Source organism: Heterodontus francisci, chromosome 39 (assembly GCF_036365525.1).
Source record: "Heterodontus francisci isolate sHetFra1 chromosome 39, sHetFra1.hap1, whole genome shotgun sequence".
Lineage (NCBI taxonomy): Eukaryota > Metazoa > Chordata > Chondrichthyes > Heterodontiformes > Heterodontidae > Heterodontus > Heterodontus francisci.
Window position 1 is genome coordinate 41,445,505 of NC_090409.1, and position 22,578 is coordinate 41,468,082.

The window sequence follows — 22,578 nt, forward strand, 5'->3', positions numbered from 1 at the left end:
ACAACAAGGTTATTAATTAGCCCTTGCTGATTACATAATATGAAATCTAAAATAGCCCAATCCCTAGTCGGTTCTTCAACGTACTGCTCCAGAAACCCATCTCGTACACACTCCAGAAATTCATCCTCCACAGCATTAGCATTAATTAGGTTTACCCAGTCTATATGTAAATTGAATTCGCCCATTATTGCTATATTGCCCATGCTGCATACAGCTCTAATTACCTGATTTATACCGTGCCCAATATTACCACTGTCGGGTGGCCTATAAACAACTCCCACCAATGTTTGCTGTTTCTTAGCTCCACCCAAACTGATTCAAATATTGATCCTTTGATCTAAGATCCTCTCTCACTAATGTACTGATCTCTTCCCTTATTAACATTGCTACCCCACCTCCTTTTCCCCTCCGCCTATCCCTCCTAAATGCTGAATATTCCTGAATATTCAGTTCCCAGTCCTGGTCACCCTGTAACCATAATGGCAGTGAAATCAGACTCATTTACCTCTATTTGTGCCTTCGATTATCTACCTCGTTGCGAATGCTGCCTGCATTCAGATAGCGTGCCCTTAACTTTGTCTTAACATTATTCCTCACTCCGATCCTATTTGATGTTTGCCTTCATTCTCGTCTGCCTTCCAATTTCGCTCGGTCATAGAAGACAGAGAGTATCAGCGGATGGGTGTTTTTCTGAATGGAGGGATGTGACTAGTGGTGTTCCGCAGGGGTCAGTGCTGGGACCTTTGCTCTTTGTAGTATATAGAAATGATTTGGAGGAAAATGTAGCTGGTCTGATTAGTAAATTTGCGGACGACACAAAGGTTGGTGGAGTTGCGGATAATGATGAGGATTGTCAGAGGATACAGCAGGATATTGATCGGTTGGAGACTTGGGCGGAGAAATGGCAGATGGAGTTTAATCCGGACAAATGTGAGGTAATGCATTTTGGAAGGTCTAATGCAGGTGGGAGGTATACAGTAAATGGCAGAACCCTTAGGAGTATTGACAGGCAGAGAGATCTGGGCGTACAGGTCCACAGGTCACTGAAAGTGGCAATGCAGGTTGATAAGGTAGTCAAGAAGGCATACGGCATGCTTGCCTTCATCGGTCGGGGCATAGAGTATAAAAATTTGGCAAGTCATGTTGCAGCTGTACAGAACCTTAGTTAGGCCACACTTGGAATATTGCATGCAATTCTGGTCGCCACACTACTAGAAGGACGTGGAGGCTTTGGAGAGGGTACAGAGGAGGTTTACCAGGATGTTGCCTGGTCTGGAGGGCATTAGCTATGAGGAGAGGTTGGAAAAACTCGGATTGTTTTCACTGGAACGACAGAGGTGGGGGGGCGACATGATAGAGGTTTACAAAGTTATGAGCGGCATGGACAGAGTGGATAGTCAGAAGCTTTTTCCCAGGGTGGAAGAGTCAGTTACTAGGGGACATAGGTTTAAGGTTCGAGGGGCCAAGTTTAGAAGGGGATGTGCGAGGCAAGTTTTTTTACACCGAGGGTGGTGAGTGCCTGGAACTTGCTGCCAGGGGAGGTGGTGGAAGCAGATACGATAGCGACGTTTAAGAGGCATCTTGACAAATATATGAATAGGATGGGAATAGAGGGATACGGACCCCGGAAGTGCAGAAGGTGTTAGTTTAGGCAGGCATCAAGATCAGCGCAGGCTTGGAGGGCCGAATGGCTTGTTCCTGTGCTGTACTGTTCTTTGTACTAGTCTACTTCCTGTTACCAGTTTTGCTTCCCTCCAATCTGAGCTCCCTCTTCGGTTCCCAACTCCCTGACAATTTAGTTTAAACCCTCCCCAACAGCACTAACAAATCTCCCTGTGGGGATGTTAGTCTCAGTCCAGCCACGGCGCAATCTGTTCGTCTTGTACAGGTCCCACCGACCCCAGAACTGGTCCCAATGCCTCAGAAATCTGATGCCCTCCCTCCTACACCAATTCTCCAGCCACGTGTTCAGTTGCTTAATCCTCTTAGATGTTCACTAGCACGTGGCACTGGGAGTAATCTTGAGATTACTGCTTTTTAATTTCTTCCCTAACTCCTTAAACTCTGCTTTCAGGACCTCGTCCCTCTTGTTACCTATGTCGTCGGTACAAGTGTGGACCAGGACCTCTACTGTTCACTCTCCCTCAGAAAAATGTCCTGCAGCCGCTCTGTGACATCCTAACTAATGAATCCCCTGTCACGATTGCCCTTCCACTCTACTTCCTCCCCTCCTGTGCAGCAGAGCCACCTGTGATGCCACGGACTTGGCTCTGACTGCACTCCTCTGAGGAACCATCTCCCTCGCCAGTATCGCAATTGGAAAACTGGTTAGCGAGTGAGATCGGCTCCGAGGACTCCTGCATTACCTATCTGGTTCTCTTACACCGCCTGGCAGTCACCCATTCCCTCCCTGCCTGCACATTCTTAACCTGCGGTGTGACCAGCTCCCTAAACGTGCTATCCCCATTCTCCTCCGTCTCGCGGATGCGCCACAGTGACTCCAGCTGCCGTTTGAGATCCGAAACCTGGAGCTCAAGCTTCTGCAGCCGGTGACACTTTCTGCACATGTGTTTTTCAAGGACACGGGGTGTGACCACGAGTTCCCACTTACCACAGACAATGCCCAGTGATGGGTGTAATCAGTGACAGACCTGTCAAGGGTGCTGTCATACCGAATTACATAGAATGCAAAGCACAGAAACAGGCCATTCGGCCCATCTGCTCCGTGCTGGTGTTTCTGCCCCACACGAGCCTCCTCCCACCCCCTCTCTCCATCTCACCCTATCACCATATCCTTCTATTCCTTTCTCCCTCATGTGTTTATCCAGCTTCCCCCTTAAATACATCGATACTATTCACCTCAACCACTCCCTGTGGGAGCGAGTTCCACATTCTCACCACTCTCTGGGGAAAGGAGTTTCTCCTGAATTCCAAATGCCACAATGCAGCACAGTGACTCTTGCTCGAGAAGTTCCTGAAGGTGTTGATGAAGTCCAGACTGGTTTTTCTCATCTCTGTCTCTCTCTCTCTCTCTCTCTCTCTCTGCCTGATTTTAGAGTGAAGAGTTCACTGGTTTTACATCGGATGACGAGATCCTGACCAGTTCGCTGCGATTAGCTCTTCGCTCGCAGAAACGTAAGCTGCTTCTTTGTCATATGGTCGGGACCTGACGTCTGGTTGTGTGTGTGCGTTTCCTTGCATACCTGCTGTATTTCAGCGGTTAGACAGCTGGCTGCTGCTCTCGTGTCGCAGTGGAGTGTAACGGCACCCCAATGAATGGAGTGTCAGACATGGCTCAGTGGGTTTAGCACGTGTTCTCTGCAGCCTCTGAGTCAAAGAGCCGTGGGTTCCAATCCGCACATCAGAGGCTTGAGTACATAATCCAGACCTGGCACTCCTTACTGCCATGGCTGAGGGAGTGCTGCACTGTCGGAGGGTCAGTACTGAGGGAGTGCTGCACTGTCGGAGGGTCAGTACTGAGGGAGTGCTGCACTGTCGGAGGGTCAGTACTGAGGGAGTGCTGCACTGTCGGAGGGTCAGTACTGAGGGAGTGCTGCACTGTCGGAGGGTCAGTACTGAGGGAGTGCTGCACTGTCGGAGGGTCAGTGCTGAGGGAGTGCTGCACTGTCGGAGGGTCAGTGCTGAGGGAGTGCTGCACTGTCGGAGGGTCAGTGCTGAGGGAGTGCTGCACTGTCGGAGGGTCAGTGCTGAGGGAGTGCTGCACTGTCGGAGGGTCAGTGCTGAGGGAGTGCTGCACTGTCGGAGGGTCAGTGCTGAGGGAGTGCTGCACTGTCGGAGGGTCAGTGCTGAGGGAGTGCTGCACTGTCGGAGGGTCAGTGCTGAGGGAGTGCTGCACTGTCGGAGGGTCAGTGCTGAGGGAGTGCTGCACTGTCGGAGGGTCAGTGCTGAGGGAGTGCTGCACTGTCGGAGGGTCAGTGCTGAGGGAGTGCTGCACTGTCGGAGGGTCAGTACTGAGAGAGTGCTGCATTGTCGGAGGTTCAGTATTGAGGGAGTGCCGCACTGTCGGAGGGTCAGTACTGAGGGAGTGCTGCACTGTCGGAGGGTCAGTACTGAGAGAGTGCTGCATTGTCGGAGGTTCAGTATTGAGGGAGTGCCGCACTGTCGGAGGCTCAGTACTGAGGGAGTGCTGCACTGTCGGAGGGTCAGTACTGAGGGAGTGCTGCACTGTCGGAGGGTCAGTATTGAGGGAGTGCTGCACTGTCGGAGGGTCAGTATTGAGGGAGTGCTGCACTGTCGGAGGGTCAGTATTGAAGGAGTGCTGCACTGTCAGAGGGTCAGTACTGAGGGAGTGCTGCACTGTCGGAGGGTCAGTACTGAGGGAGTGCTGCACTGTCGGAGGGTCAGTATTGAAGGAGTGCTGCACTGTCCTCATTGGCTGTGAAGGGCTTTGAGATGCCCTGAGTCGGGGAAAGACTTGATAAATGCAAGTTTCTCTTGAACCTGCGTTCAGCGGAGGTGAGAAGAGTCATACTCTCTGACCCCTGCAGGACCAGTAATCCCTGCTGTCGCGTGCACTTCGGAGTGCTTTGGGTTTTTGGCAGGAGTTAGCTTCACTGTGATGCACTCCTTGGTCAAATAGCTTCATTGAAGGCATCGCCCTGGAATATGCTGCAATATCCCTAAATTTGGAAGTAAACCTTTCGGTGTCGACAGCTAAAATGATGCTTATGAGTCCTCTCGGTTTGTAGAATTGTAACCCAGAAACAGGCAGCAATGAACAAGCCTCTTCAACCCATCGTTTCAAAGAGCTAGAACACTGGGCTACAGTACTGGTGAGGGCAGGTCTGTCACTGTATAACACTGGGGTATAGAACTGGTGGGGACAGGTCTGTCACTGTATAACACTGGGGTATAGAACTGGTGGGGACAGGTCTGTCACTGTATAACACTGGGATACAGTACTGGTGGAGACAGGTCTGTCACTGTATAACACTGGGGTATAGAACTGGTGGGGACAGGTCTGTCACTGTATAACACTGGGATACAGTACTGGTGGAGACAGGTCTGTCACTGTATAACACTGGGGTACAGTACTGGTGGAGACAGGTCTGTCACTGTATAACACTGGGGTATAGAACTGGTGGGGACAGGTCTGTCACTGTATAACACTGGGATACAGTACTGGTGGGGACAGGTCTGTCACTGTATAACACTGGGATACAGTACTGGTGGAGACAGGTCTGTCACTGTATAACACTGGGGTACAGTACTGGTGGAGACAGGTCTGTCACTGTATAACACTGGGGTACAGTACTGGTGGAGACAGGTCTGTCACTGTATAACACTGGGATACAGTACTGGTGGAGACAGGTCTGTCACTGTATAACACTGGGGTATAGAACTGGTGGGGACTGGTCTGTCACTATAACACTGGGGTACAGTACTGGTGGGGACAGGTCTGTTACTGTATAACACTGGGATACAGTACTGGTGAGGGCAGGTCTGTCACTGTATAACACTGGGATACAGTACTGGTGAGGGCAGGTCTGTCACTGTATAACACTGGGATACAGTACTGGTGAGGGCAGGTCTGTCACTGTATAACACTGGGGTATAGAACTGGTGGGGACAGGTCTGTCACTGTATAACACTGGGATACAGTACTGGTGGAGACAGGTCTGTCACTGAAGAACACTGGGGTATAGAACTGGTGGGGACAGGTCTGTCACTGTATAACACAGGGGTATAGAACTGGTGGGGACAGGTCTGTCACTGTATAACACTGGGTACAGTACTGGTGGAGACAGTTCTGTTACTGTATGACATTGGGTATGGTACTGGTGGGGACAAGTCTGTCTCTGTATAACACTTGGGTGCAGTACTGGTTGGGACAGGTCTGTCACTGTATAACACTGGGATACAGTACAGGTTGGGACAGGTCTGTCACTGTATAACATTGGGTACAGTACTGGTGGAGACAGGTCTGTCACTGTATAACATTGGGTACAGTACTAGTGGGGACAGGTCTGTCTGTATAACACTCGGGTACAGTACTGGTGGAGACAGGTCTGTTACTGCATAACATTGGGTACAGTACTGGTGGGGACAGGTCTGTCTCTGTCTTGCACTGGGGTACAGTACTGGTGGAGACAGGTCTGTTACTGTCTGACATTGGGTATAGTACTAGTGGGGACAGGTCTGTCTGTATAACACTCGGGTACAGTACTGGTGGGGACAGGTCTGTCTCTGTATAACATTGGGTTTTGTACTGGTGGGGACAGGTCTGTCTCTGTATAACACTGGGGTACAGTACAGGTTGGGGCAGGTCTGTCACTGTATAACACTGGGATACAGTACAGGTTGGGACAGGTCTGTCACTGTCTAACACTGGGGTACAGTACTGGTGGGGACAGGTCTGTCACTGTATAACACTGGGGTACAGTGCTGGTGGGGACAGGTCTGTCACTGTATAACACTGGGATACAGTACAGGTTGGGACAGGTCTGTCACTGTATAACACTAGGATACAGTACTGGTGGAGACAGGTCTGTCACTGTATAACTCTGGGTACAGTACTGATGGAGACAGGTCTGTCACTGTATAACACTGGGTACAGTACTTGTGGAGACAGGTCTGTCTCTGTTTCACACTGTGGTACCGTGCTGGTGGAGACAGGTCTGTCACTGTATAACACTGGGATACAGTACAGGTTGGGACAGGTCTGTCACTGTATGACACTGGGCTACAGTACTGGTGGGGACAGGTCAGTCTCTGTATAACACTGGAGTACAGTACTGGTGGGGACAGGTCTGTCACTGTATAACACTGGGATACAGTACAGCTTGGGACAGGTCTGTCACTGTATGACACTGGGGTACAGGACTGGTGGAGACAGGTCTGTTACTGTATAACATTGGGTATAGTAGTGGTGGGGACAGATCTGTCTCTGTATAACACTCGGGTGCAGTACTCTTGGGGAAAGGTCTTTCGTTGTTTGACTGTGGGGTGTTGTACTGGTGGGATCAAGTCTGTCACTATATAATACGGGAGTACAGTCGTTTTGCGGACATGTCTGTCACTATATAACACTTGATACAGTTCTAGTAGGAACAGGTGGGTTACTGCAGAACATTGGGATTCAATATTGGGGACCAGTCTTTCACTGCATAACACTGGGTACAGTACTGGTGGGGACAGGTCTGTTACTGTATGACATTGGGTACAGTACTGGTGGAGACAGGTCTGTCACTATAACATTGGGTACAGTACTGGTGGGGACAGGTCTTTCTCTGTTTCACACTGTGGTACAGTCCTGGTGGAGACAGGTCTGTCACTGAATAGCACTGGGATACAGTACAGGTTGGGACAGGTCTGTCACTGTTTGACAATGGGGTACAGTACTGGTGGGGACAGGTCAGTGTCTGTATAACACTGGGTAAAGTACTGGTGGAGACAGGTCTGTCTCTGTATGACACTGGGATACAGTACAGGTTGGGACAGGTCTGTCACTGTATAACATTGGGTACAGTACTGGTGGGGACAGGTCTGTCACTGTATAACACTAGGGTACAGTACTGGTGGGGACAGGTCTGTTACTGTATGACATTGGGTATAGTACTGGTGGGGGCAGGTCTGTCTCTGTATAACACACGGGTACAGTACTGGTGGAGACAGGTCTGTTACTGTATGACATTGGGTATAGTACTGGTGGGGGCAGGTCTGTCTCTGTATAACACACGGGTACAGTACTGGTGGAGACAGGTCTGTCACTGTATAACACTGGGATACAGTACAGGTGGAGGCAGGTCTGTCACTATAACACTGGGTACAGTACTGGTGGAGACAGGTCTGTCTCTGTATAACACTGGGATACAGTACAGGTTGGGACAGGTCTGTCACTGTATAACACTGGGATACAGTACAGGTTGGGACAGGTCTGTCACTGTATAACACTGGGATACAGTACAGGTTGGGACAGGTCTGTCACTGTATAACACTGGGATACAGTACAGGTTGGGACAGGTCTGTCACTGTATAACATTGGGTGCAGTACTGGTGGAGACAGGTCTGTCACTGTATAACACTGGGGTACAGTACTGTTGGGGACAGGTCTGTCACTGTATAACACTGGGATACAGTACTGGTGGGGACAGGTCTGTCACTGTATAACACTAGGATACAGTACTGGTGGAGACAGGTCTGCCACTGTATAACACTGGGTACAGTACTGGTGGAGACAGGTCTGTTACTGAATAACACTGGGGTACGGTACTGGTGAGGACAGGTCTGTCACTATAACACTGGGATACAGTACAGGTTGGGACAGGTCTGTCTCTGTATAACACTAGGATACAGTACTGGTGGGGACAGGTCTGTCTCTGTGTAACAGTGGGTACAGTACTGGTGGAGACAGGTCTGTTACTGTATGACATTGGGTACAGTACTGGTGGGGACAGGTCTGTCACTGTTTAACACTGGGGTACAGTACTGGTGGGGACAGGTCTGTCACTGTTTAACACTGGGGTACAGTACTGATGGGGACAGGTCTGTCACTGTATAACACTGGGATACAGTACTGGTGGGGACAGGTCTGTCACTGTTTAACACTGGGGTACAGTACTGATGGGGACAGGTCAGTCTCTGTATAACACTGGGGTACAGTACTGGTGGCGACAGGTCTGTCACTGTATAACACTGGGATACAGTACAGGTTGGGACAGGTCTGTCACTGTATGACACTGGGGTACAGTACTGGCGGAGACAGGTCTGTCACTGTATAACACTGGGGTACAGTACTGGTGTAGACTGGTCTGTCGCTGTATAACACTGGGGTACAGTACAGGTTGGGACAGGTCTGTCACTGTATAACACTGGGGTACAGTACAGGTTGGGACAGGTCTGTCACTGTATAACACTGGGGTACAGTACAGGTTGGGACAGGTCTGTCTCTGTATAACACTCGGGTGCAGTACTGGTGGGGACAGGTCTGTCTCTGTATAACACTCGGGTGCAGTACTGGTGGGGACAGGTCTGTCTCTGTATAACACTCGGGTGCAGTACTCTTGGGGAAAGGTCTTTCGTTGTTTGACTGTGGGGTGTTGTACTGGTGGGATCAAGTCTGTCACTATATAATACGGGAGTACAGTCGTTTTGCGGACATGTCTGTCACTATATAACACTTGATACAGTTCTAGTAGGAACAGGTGGGTTACTGCAGAACATTGGGATTCAATATTGGGGACCAGTCTGTCACTGCATAACACTGGGGTATAGTACTGGAGGAGACAGGTCTGTCACTGGATAACACTGGGGTACAGTACTGGTGGGGACAGGTCTGTCACTGTATAATACTGGGGTACAGTACTGGTGGGGACTGGTCTGTCACTGTATAACACTGGGGTACAGTACTGGTGGCGACAGGTCTGTTACTGTATGACATTGGGTACAGTACTGGTGGGGACAGGACTGTTACTGTATGACATTGGGTACAGTACTGGTGGGGACAGGTCTGTCACTGTATAACACTGGGATACAGTACAGGTTGGGACAGGTCTGTCACTGTATAACACTAGGATACAGTACTGGTGGAGACAGGTCTGTCACTATTGCACTGGGTACAGTACTGGTGGAGACAGGTCTGTCACTATAACACTGGGTGCAGTACTGGTGGAGACAGGTCTGTCACTGTGTAACACTGGGGTACAGTACTGGTGGGGACAGGTCTGTCACTGCATAACACTGGGATACAGTACAGGTTGGGACAGGTCTGTCACTGTATAACACTAGGATACAGTACTGGTGGAGACAGGTCTGTCACTATTGCACTGGGTACAGGTCTGGTGGGGACAGATCTGTCACTATAACACAGTACAGTTTGGGACAGGTCTGTCACTGGAGAACACTGGGGTCTCGTACTGGTGGAGACAGGTCTGTCACTGTATAACACTGGGATACAGTACAGGTTGGGACAGGTCTGTCACTGTATAACACTGGGATACAGTACAGGTTGGGACAGGTCTGTCACTGTATAACATTGGATACTGTACTGGTGGGGACAGGTCTGTCACTGTATAACACTGTGGTACAGTGCTGGTGGAGACAGTTCTGTCATTGTACAACACTGGGATACAGTACAGGTTGGGACAGTTCTGTCACTGTATAACACTAGGATACAGTACTGGTGGAGACAGGTCTGTCACTGTATAACTCTGGGTACAGTACTGATGGAGACAGGTCTGTCACTGTATAACACTGGGTACAGTACTGGTGGGGACAGGTCTGTCTCTGTTTCACACTGTGGTACCGTGCTGGTGGAGACAGGTCTGTCACTGTATAACACTGGGATACAGTACAGGTTGGGACAGGTCTGTCACTGTATGACACTGGGCTACAGTACTGGTGGAGACAGGTCAGTCTCTTTATAACACTGGGGTACAGTACTGGTGGGGACAGGTCTGTCACTGTACAACACTGGAATACAGTACAGCTTGGGACAGGTCTGTCACTGTATGACACTGGGGTACAGTACTGGTGGAGACAGGTCTGTTACTGTATAACATTGGGTATAGTAGTGGTGGGGACAGATCTGTCTCTGTATAACATTCGGGTGCAGTACTCTTGGGGAAAGGTCTTTCGTTGTTTGACTGTGGGGTGTTGTACTGGTGGGATCAAGTCTGTCACTATATAATACGGGAGTACAGTCGTTTTGCGGACATGTCTGTCACTATATAACACTTGATACAGTTCTAGTAGGAACAGGTGGGTTACTGCAGAACATTGGGATTCAATATTGGGGACCAGTCTGTCACTGCATAACACTGGGGTATAGTACTGGAGGAGACAGGTCTGTCACTGCATAACACTGGGGTACAGTACTGGTGGGGACAGGTCTGTCACTGTATAACACTGGGGTACATTACTGGTGGGGACAGGTCTGTAACTGTATAACACTGGGGTACAGTACTGGTGGGGACAGGTCTGTCTCTGTATAACACTGGGATACAGTGCGAGTGGGGACAGGTCTGTCACTGTATAACACTGGGGTACAGTACTGGTGGGGACAGGTCTGTTACTGTATGACATTGGGTACAGTACTGTTGGGGACAGGTCTGTCACTGTATAACACTGGGATACAGTACAGGTTGGGACAGGTCTGTCACTGTATAACACTAGGATACAGTACTGGTGGAGACAGGTCTGTTACTATTGCACTGGGTACAGTACTGGTGGAGACAGGTCTGTCACTATAACACTGGGTGCAGTACTGGTGGAGACAGGTCTGTCACTGTGTAACACTGGGATACAGTACAGTTTGGGACAGGTCTGTCACTGGAGAACACTGGGGACTCGTACTGGTGGAGACAGGTCTGTCACTGTATAACACTGGGGTACAGTACTGTTGGGGACAGGTCTGTCACTGTATAACACTGGGGTACAGTACTGGTGGGACAGGTCTGTCACTGTATAACACTGGGGTACAGTACTGGTGGGGACAGGTCTGTCACTGTATAACACTGGGATACAGTGCTGGTGGGGACAGGTCTGTCACTGTAAAACACTGGGGTACAGTACTGGTGGAGACAGGTCTGTCACTGTATAACACTGGGGTACAGTACTGATGGAGACAGGTCTGTCACTGTATAACACTGGGTACAGTACTGGTGGGGACAGGTCTGTCACTGGATAACATTGGGATACAGTACAGGTTGGGACAGGTCTGTCAGTGTATAACACGGGTACAGTACAGGTTGGGACAGGTCTGTCACTGTATAACACTGGGATACAGTACAGGTTGGGACAGGTCTGTCACTGTATAACACTGGGATACAGTACTGGTGGAGACAGGTCTGTCACTGTATTACACTGGGTACAGTACTGGTTGAGACAGTTCTGTTACTGTATAACACTGGGGTACAGTACTGGTGGGGACAGGTCTGTCACTGTATAACACTGGGTACAGTACTGGTGGAGACAGGTCTGTTTCTGTATAACACTGTGGTACAGTGCTGGTGGAGACAGATCTGTCACTGGATAACACGGATACAGTACTGGTGGAGACAGGTCTGTCACTGTATTACACTGGGTACAGTACTGGTTGAGACAGTTCTGTTACTGTATAACACTGGGGTACAGTACTGGTGGGGACAGGTCTGTCAATGTATAACTCTGGGTACAGTGCTGGTGGAGACAGGTCTGTCACTGTATAACACTGGGTGCAGTACTGGTGGAGACAGGTCTTTCACTGTATGAAATTGGGTACAGTACTGGTGGAGACAGGTCTGTTACTGTATGACATTGGGTATAGTACTGGTGGGGACAGGTCTGTCTCTGTATAACACTGGGATACAGTACAGGTTGGGACAGGTCTGTCACTGTATAACATTGGGTACAGTACTGGTGGGGACAGGTCTGTCACTGTATAACACTGGGATACAGTACAGGTTGGGACAGGTCTGTCACTGTATAACATTGGGTACAGTACTGGTTGGGACAGGTCTGTCACTGTTTGACAATGGGGTACAGTACTGGTGGGGACAGGTCAGTGTCTGCATAACACTGGGGTACAGTACTGGTGGGGACAGGTCTGTCACTGTATGACACTGGGATACAGTACAGGTTGGGACAGGTCAGTCACTGTATAACACTGGGATACAGTACTGGTGGGGACAGGTCTGTCTCTGTATAACACTGGGGTACAGTACTGGTGGAGACAGGTCTGTCACTGTATAACACTCGGATACAGTACAGGTTGGGACAGGTCTGTCACAGTATAATACTGGGATACAGTACAGGTTGGGACAGGTCTGTCACTGTATAACACTAGGATACAGTACTGGTGGAGACAGGTCTGTCACTGTATAACACTGTGTACAGTACTGGTGGAGACAGGTCTGTTACTGTATGACATTGGGTGTAGTACTGGTGGGGACTGGTCTGTCTCTGAAGAACACTGGGGTACAGTACTGGTGGGGACAGGTCTGTGTCTGTATAACACTGGGATGCAGTACAGGTTGGGACAGGTCTGTCACTGTATAACATTGGGTACAGTACAGGTTGGGACAGGTCTGTGTCTGTATAACACTGGGATGCAGTACAGGTTGGGACAGGTCTGTCACTGTATAACATTGGGTACAGTACTGGTGGAGACAGGTCTGTTACTGTATGACATTGGGTACAGTACTGGTGGGGACAGGTCTGTCACTGTATAACACTGGGGTACAGTACTGGTGGGGACAGGTCTGTCACTGTATAACTCTGGGATACAGTACTGGTGGGGACAGGTCTGTCACTGTATAGCACTAGGATACAGTACTGGTGGAGACAGGTCTGTCGCTGTATAACACTGGGGTACAGTACTGTTGGGGACAGGTCTGTCACTGTATAACACTGGGATACAGTACTGGTGGAGACAGGTCTGTCACTGTATAACACTAGGATACAGTTCTGGTGGGGACAGGTCTGTCACTGTATAACACTGGGATACAGTACAGGTTGGGACAGGTCTGTCACTGTATAACACTGGGATACAGTACTGGTTGGGACAGGTCTGTCACTGTATAACACTAGGATACAGTACTGGTGGAGACAGGTCTGTCACTGTATAACACTGGGATACAGTACAGGTTGGGACAGGTCTGTCACTGTATCACACTGGGATACAGTACAGGTTGGGACAGGTCTGTCACTGTATCACACTGGGATACAGTACAGGTTGGGACAGGTCTGTCACTGTATAACACTAGAATACAGTACTGGTGGAGACAGGTCTGTCACTGTATAACACTGGGATACAGTACAGGTTGGGACAGGTCTGTCACTGTATAACACTAGAATACAGTACTGGTGGAGACAGGTCTGTCACTGTATATCACTGGGGTACAGTACTGGTGGAGACAGGTCTGTTACTGTACAACACTGGGGTACAGTACTGGTGGGGACAGGTCTGTCACTGTATAACACTGGGATACAGTACAGGTTGGGACAGGTCTGTCACTGTATAACATTGGGTACAGTACAGGTTGGGACAGGTCTGTCACTATAACATTGGGTACAGTACTGGTGGAGACAGGTCTGTTACTGTATGACATTGGGTATAGTACTGGTGGGGGCAGGTCTTTCTCTGTATAACACTCGGGTACCGTACTCGTGGAGACAGGTCTGTTACTGTACAACATTGGGTACAGTACTGGTGGGGACAGGTCTGTCTCTGTATAACACTGGGGTACAGTACTGGTGGGGACAGGTCTGTCACTGTATAACACTGGGGTACAGTACTGGTGGGGACAGGTCTGTCACTGTATAACACTGGGGTACAGTGCTGGTGGGGACAGGTCTGTCACTGTATAAAACTGGGGTACAGTGCTGGTGGGGACAGGTCTGTCACTGTATAACATTGGGGTACAGTACTGTTGGGGGCAGGTCTGTCACTGTATAACACTGGGATACAGTACTGGTGGAGACAGGTCTGTCACTGTATAACACTGGGATACAGTACAGGTTCGGACAGTTCTGTCACTGTATAACTCTGGGTACAGTGCTGGTGGAGACAGGTCTGTCACTGTATAACACTGGGGTACAGTACTGGTGGGGACAGTTCTGTCACTGTATAACACTGGGGTACAGTACTGGTGGAGACAGGTCTGTCACTGTATAACACTGGGGTACAGTACTGTTGGGGACAGGTCTGTCACTGTATAACACTGGGGTACAGTACTGGTGGGGACAGGTCTGTCACTGTATAACACTGGGGTACAGTACTGGTGGGGACAGGTCTGTCACTGTATAACACGGGTACAGTACTGGTGGGGACAGGTCTGTCACTGTATAACACTGGGGTACAGTACTGGTGGGGACAGGTCTGTCACTGTATAACACTGGGGTACAGTACTGGTGGGGACAGGTCTGTCACTGTATAACACGGGTACAGTACTGATGGGTTCAGGTCTGTCTCTGCATAACACGGGTACAGTACTGATGGGTTCAGGTCTGTCACTGTATAACACGGGTACAGTACTGATGGGTTCAGGTCTGTCACTGTATAACACGGGTACAGTACTGGTGGGGACAGGTCTGTCACTGTATAACATTGGGTACAGTACTGGTGGAGACAGGTCTGTTACTGTATGAGATTGGGTATAGTACTGGTGGGGGCAGGTCTGTCACTGTATAACACTGGGGTACAGTACTCGTGGAGACAGGTCTGTTACTGTATAACATTGGGTACAGTACTGGTGGGGACAGGTCTGTCCCTGTGTAACACTGTGGTACAGTACTGGTGGGGACAGGTCTGTCCCTGTTTAACACTGTGATACAGTACTGGTGGGGACAGGTCTGTCACTGTATAAAACTGGGGTACAGTACTGGTGGGGACAGGTCTGTCACTGTATAAAACTGGGGTGCAGTGCTGTTGGGGACAGGTCTGTCACTGTATAACACTGGGATACAGTACTGGTGGGGACAGGTCTGTCACTGTTTCACACTAGGATACAGTACTGGTGGAGACAGGTCTGTCACTGTATAACACTAGGGTACAGTACTGTTAGGGACAGGTCTGTCACTGTATACCACTGGGATACAGTACTGGTGGGGAATGGTCTGTCACTGTATAACACTGGGTACAGTACTGGTGGAGGCAGGTCTGTCACTGTATAACACTGGGTACAGTACTGGTGGAGACAGGTCTGTTACTGTATGACATTGGGTGTAGTACTGGTGGGGACAGGTCTGTCACTGTATACCACTGGGATACAGTACTGGTGGGGAATGGTCTGTCACTGTATACCACTGGGGTACAGTACTGGTGGGGAATGGTCTGTCACTGTATAACACTGGGTACAGTACTGGTGGAGGCAGGTCTGTCACATATAACATTGGGTACAGTACTGGTGGAGACAGGTCTGTTACTGTATGACATTGGGTGTAGTACTGGTGGGGACAGGTCTGTCTCTGAAGAGCACTGGGGTACAGTACTGGTGGTGACAGGTCTGTCTCTGTGTTAAAAGCAAAATACTGCGGATGCTGGAAATCTGAAACAAAAACAAGAAATGCTGGATTCACTCAGCAGGTCTGGCAGCATCTGTGGAAAGAGAAGCAGAGTTAACGTTTCGGGTCAGTGACCCTTCTTCGGAAGAAGGGTCACTGACCCGAAACGTTAACTCTGCTTCTCTTTCCACAGATGCTGCCAGACCTGCTGAGTGAATCCAGCATTTCTTGTTTCTGTCTCTGTATTACACTGGGATACAGTACAGGTTGGGACAGGTCTGTCTCTGTATAACACTGGGATGCAGTCCAGGTTGGGACAGGTCTGTCACTGTATAAAACTGGGATACAGTACAGGTTGGGACAGGTCTGTCACTGTATAACATTGGGTACAGTCCTGGTGGAGACAGGTCTGTTACTGTATGACATTGGGTTTCGTACTGTTGGGAGCAGGTCTTTCTCTGTATAACACTCGGGTACAGTACTCCTGGAGACAGGTCTGTTACTGTACAACATTGGGTACAGTACTGGTGGGGACAGGTCTGTCTCTGTATAACACTGCGGTACAGTACTCTTGGGGACAGGTCTGTCACTGAAAAACACTGGGGTACAGTACTGGTGGGGACAGGTCTGTCACTGTATAACACTGGGGTACAGTACTGGTGGAGACAGGTCTGTCACTGTATAACACTGGGATACAGTACTGGTGGAGACAGGTCTGTCACTGTATAACACTGGGGTACAGTACTGGTGGAGACAGGTCTGTCACTGTATAACATTGGGTACAGTACTGGTGGGGACAGGTCTGTCTCTGTATAACACTGGGGTACAGTACTGGTGGGGACAGGTCTGTCACTGTATAACACTGGGATACAGTACTGGTGGAGACAGGTCTGTCACTGTATAACATTGGGTACAGTACAGGTTGGGACAGGTCTGTCACTGTATAACATTGGGTACAGTACTGGTGGAGACAGGTCTGTTACTGTATGACATTGGGTATAGTACTGTTGGGGGCAGGTCTTTCTCTGTATAACACTCGGGTGCAGTACTCCTGGAGACAGGTCTGTTACTGTACAACATTGGGTACAGTACTGGTGGGGACAGGTCTGTCTCTGTATAACACTGCGGTACAGTACTCTTGGGGACAGGTCTGTCACTGAAAAACACTGGGGTACAGTACTGGTGGGGACAGGTCTGTCACTGTATAACACTGGGGTACAGTACTGGTGGAGACAGGTCTGTCACTGTATAACATTGGGTACAGTACTGGTGGGGACAGGTCTGTCTCTGTATAACACTGGGGTACAGTACTGGTGGGGACAGGTCTGTCACTGTATAACACTGGGATACAGTACTGGTGGAGACAGGTCTGTCACTGTATAACACTGGGGTACAGTACTGGTGGAGACAGGTCTGTCACTGTATAACACTGGGATACAGTACTGGTGGAGACTGGTCTGTCCCATATAACACTGGGTACAGTACTGGTGGAGACAGGTCTGTTACTGTATAACATTGGGGTACAGTTCTGGTGGGGACAGGTCTGTCCCTGTATAACACTGGGGTACAGTTCTGGTGGGGACAGGTCTGTCACTGTATAACACTGGGATACAGTACAGGTTGGGACAGGTCTGTCACTGTATAACACTGGGATACAGTACTGGTTGGGACAGGTCTGTCACTGGATAACACTAGGATACAGTACTGGTGGAGACAGGTCTGTCACTGTATAACACTGGGATACAGTACAGGTTGGGACAGGTCTGTCACTGTAAAGCACTGGGATACAGTACAGGTTGGGACAGGTCTGTCACTGTATAACACTAGGATACAGTACTGGTGGAGACAGGTCTGTCACTGTATAACACTGGGTACAGTACTGGTGGAGACAGGTCTGTTACTGTATAACACTGGGGTACAGTGCTGGTGGAGACAGGTCTGTCACTGTATAACTCTGGGTACAGTGCTGGTGGAGACAGGTCTGTCACTGTATAACACTGGGTACAGTACTGGTGGAGACAGGTCTGTCACTGTATAACACTGGGTACAGTACTGGTGGAGACAGGTCTGTTACTGTATGACATTGGGTATAGTACTGGTGGGGACAGGTCTGTCTCTGTATAACACTGGGTTACAGTACTGGTGGGGACAGTTCTGTTACTGTATAACATTTTGTATAGTACTGGTGGGGACAGGTCTGTCTCTGTATAACACTGGGGTACAGTACTGGTGGGGACAGGTCTGTCACTGTATAACACTAGGATACAGTACTGGTGGAGACAGGTCTGTCACTGTATAACACTGGGGTACAGTACTGTTGGGGACAGGTCTGTCACTGTATAACACTGGGGTACAGTACTGGTGGGGACAGGTCTGTCACTGTATAACACTGGGGTACAGTACTGGTGGGGACAGGTCTGTCACTGTATAACACTGGGGTACAGTACAGGTTGGGACAGGTCTGTCACTGTATAACACTGGGGTACAGTACTGGTGGGGACAGGTCTGTCACTGTATAACACTGGGTACAGTACTGGTGGAGACAGGTCTGTTACTGTATAACACTGGGGTACAGTGCTGGTGGGGACAGGTCTGTCACTGTATAACACTGGGATACAGTACAGGTTGGGACAGGTCTGTCACTGTATAACACTGGGGTACAGTACTGGTGGGGACAGGTCTGTCACTGTATAACACTGGGGTACAGTACTGGTGGGGACAGGTCTTTCACTGTATAACACTGGGATACAGTACAGGTTGGGACAGGTCTGTCACTGTATAACACTGGGGTGCAGTACTGTTGGTTGCAGGTCTGCCACTGTTTAACACTGGGGTACAGTACTGATGGGTTCAGGTCTGTCACTGTATAACATGGGTACAGTACTGGTGGGGACAGGTCTGTCACTGTATAACACTGGGGTACAGTACTGGTGGGGACAGGTCTGTCACTGTATAACACTGGGGTACAGTACTGATGGGTTCAGGTCTGTCACTGTATAACACGAGTACAGTACTGGTGGGGACAGGTCTGTCACTTTATAACACTGGGGTACAGTACTGGTGGGGACAGGTCTGTCACTGTATAACACTGGGGTACAGTACTGATGGGTTCAGGTCTGTCTCTGTATAACACGGGTACAGTACTGATGGGTTCAGGTCTGTCACTGTATAACACGGGTACAGTACTGATGGGTTCAGGTCTGTCACTGTATAACACGGGTACAGTACTGGTGGGGACAGGTCTGTTACTGTATGACATTGGGTATAGTACTGGTGGGGGCAGGTCTTTCTCTGTATAACACTCGGGTACAGTACTCGTGGAGACAGGTCTGTTACTGTATAACATTGGGTACAGTACTGGTGGGGACAGGTCTGTCCCTGTGTAACACTGTGGTACAGTACTGGTGGGGACAGGTCTGTCCCTGTGTAACACTGTGGTACAGTACTGGTGGGGACAGGTCTGTCACTGTATAACACTGGGATACAGTGCAGTTTGGGACAGGTCTGTCACTGTATAACACTGGGGTACAGTACTGGTGGGGACAGGTCTGTCACTGTATAAAACTGGGGTACAGTGCTGGTGGGGACAGGTCTGTTACTGTATAACACTGGGGTGCAGTGCTGTTGGGGACAGGTCTGTCACTGTATAACACTGGGATACAGTACTGGTGGGGACAGGTCTGTCACTGTATAACACTAGGATACAGTACTGGTGGAGACAGGTCTGTCACTGTATAACACTAGGGTACAGTACTGTTGGGGACAGGTCTGTCACTGTATACCACTGGGATACAGTACTGGTGGGGAATGGTCTGTCACTGTATAACACTGGGTACAGTACTGGTGGAGGCAGGTCTGTCACATATAACACTGGGTACAGTACTGGTGGAGACAGGTCTGTTACTGTATGACATTGGGTGTAGTACTGGTGGGGACAGGTCTGTCTCTGAAGAGCACTGGGGTACAGTACTGGTGGTGACAGGTCTGTCTCTGTGTTAAAAGCAAAATACTGCGGATGCTGGAAATCTGAAACAAAAACAAGAAATGCTGGATTCACTCAGCAGGTCTGGCAGCATCTGTGGAAAGAGAAGCAGAGTTAACGTTTCGGGTCAGTGACCCTTCTTCGGAAGAAGGGTCACTGACCCGAAACGTTAACTCTGCTTCTCTTTCCACAGATGCTGCCAGACCTGCTGAGTGAATCCAGCATTTCTTGTTTCTGTCTCTGTATTACACTGGGATACAGTACAGGTTGGGACAGGTCTGTCTCTGTATAACACTGGGATGCAGTCCAGGTTGGGACAGGTCTGTCACTGTATAAAACTGGGATACAGTACAGGTTGGGACAGGTCTGTCACTGTATAACATTGGGTACAGTACTGGTGGAGACAGGTCTGTTACTGTATGACATTGGGTATAGTACTGTTGGGAGCAGGTCTTTCTCTGTATAACACTCGGGTACAGTACTCCTGGAGACAGGTCTGTTACTGTATAACATTGGGTACAGTACTGGTGGGGACAGGTCTGTCTCTGTATAACACTGGGGTACAGTACTGGTGGGGACAGGTCTGTCACTGAAAAACACTGGAGTACAGTACTGGTGGGGACAGGTCTGTCACTGTATAACACTGGGATACAGTACTGGTGGAGACAGGTCTGTCACTGTATAACACTGGGGTACAGTACTGGTGGAGACAGGTCTGTCACTGTATAACATTGGGTACAGTACTGGTGGGGACAGGTCTGTCTCTGTATAACACTGGGGTACAGTACTGGTGGGGACAGGTCTGTCACTGTATAACACTGGGATACAGTACTGGTGGAGACAGGTCTGTCACTGTATAACACTGGGGTACAGTACTGGTGGGGACAGGTCTGTCACTGTATAACACTGGGATACAGTACTGGTGGAGACTGGTCTGTCACTGTATAACACTGGGGTACAGTACTGGTGGAGACAGGTCTGTCACTGTATAACACTGGGATACAGTACTGGTAGAGACAGGTCTGTCACTGTATAACACTAGGATACAGTACTGGTAGAGACAGGTCTGTCACTGTATAACACTGGGTACAGTACTGGTGGAGACAGGTCTGTTACTGTATAACACTGGGGTACAGTTCTGGTGGGGACAGTTCTGTCACTGTATAACACTGGGGTACAGTTCTGGTGGGGACAGGTCTGTCACTGTATAACACTGGGATACAGTACTGGTTGGGACAGGTCTGTCACTGGATAACACTAGGATACAGTACTGGTGGAGACAGGTCTGTCACTGTATAACACTGGGATACAGTACAGGTTGGGACAGGCCTGTCACTGTAAAGCACTGGGATACAGTACAGGTTGGGACAGGTCTGTCACTGTATAACACTCGGATACAGTACTGGTAGAGACAGGTCTGTCACTGTATAACACTGGGTACAGTACTGGTGGAGACAGGTCTGTTACTGTATAACACTGGGGTACAGTGCTGGTGGAGACAGGTCTGTCACTGTATAACACTGGGATACAGTACAGGTTGGGACAGGTCTGTCACTGTATAACACTCGGGTACAGTGCTGGTGGAGACAGGTCTGTCACTGTATAACACTGGGTACAGTACTGGTGGAGACAGGTCTGTCACTGTATAACACTGGGTACAGTACTGGTGGAGACAGGTCTGTTACTGTATGACATTGGGTATAGTACTGGTGGGGACAGGTCTGTCTCTGTATAACACTGGGTTACAGTACTGGTGGGGACAGGTCTGTTACTGTATAACATTTTGTATAGTACTGGTGGGGACAGGTCTGTCTCTGTATAACACTGGGGTACAGTACTGGTGGGGACAGGTCTGTCACTGTATAACACTAGGATACAGTACTGGTGGAGACAGGTCTGTCACTGTATAACACTGGGGTACAGTACTGTTGGGGACAGGTCTGTCACTGTATAACACTGGGGTACAGTACTGGTGGGGACAGGTCTGTCACTGTATAACATTGGGTACAGTACTGGTGGGGACAGGTCTGTCTCTGTATAACACTGGGGTACAGTACTGGTGGGGACAGGTCTGTCACTGTATAACACTGGGGTACAGTACTGTTGGGGACAGGTCTGTCTCTGTATAACACTGGGGTACAGTACTGGTGGGGACAGGTCTGTCACTGTATAACACTGGGGTACAGTACTGTTGGGGACAGGTCTGTCACTGTATAACACTGGGGTGCAGTACTGTTGGTTGCAGGTCTGCCACTGTTTAACACTGGGGTACAGTACTGATGGGTTCAGGTCTGTCACTGTATAACATGGGTACAGTACTGGTGGGGACAGGTCTGTCACTGTATAACACTGGGGTACAGTACTGGTGGGGACAGGTCTGTCACTGTATAACACTGGGGTACAGTACTGATGGGTTCAGGTCTGTCACTGTATAACACGAGTACAGTACTGGTGGGGACAGGTCTGTCACTTTATAACACTGGGGTACAGTACTGGTGGGGACAGGTCTGTCACTGTATAACACTGGGGTACAGTACTGATGGGTTCAGGTCTGTCACTATTTAACACTGGGGTACAGTACTGATGGGTTCAGGTCTGTCTCTGTATAACACGGGTACAGTACTGATGGGTTCAGGTCTGTCACTGTATAACAC

The 22,578-nt window shown here is 49.5% G+C and overlaps 1 protein-coding gene across 1 annotated transcript in view; it reads left to right on the plus strand.

The window, feature by feature from the left end:
- The first annotated feature begins 479 nt into the window (after window positions 1-479).
- LOC137352896 (histone-lysine N-methyltransferase 2B-like) overlaps window positions 480-22,578 on the plus strand; it is a 110,989-nt gene continuing 88,890 nt past the window's right edge. The window contains exons 1-2 of the mRNA XM_068018742.1: window positions 480-563; window positions 3,057-3,135. Coding sequence (XP_067874843.1) covers window positions 480-563; window positions 3,057-3,135 — 163 coding nt within the window. The remainder of the gene's footprint in view (window positions 564-3,056; window positions 3,136-22,578) is intronic.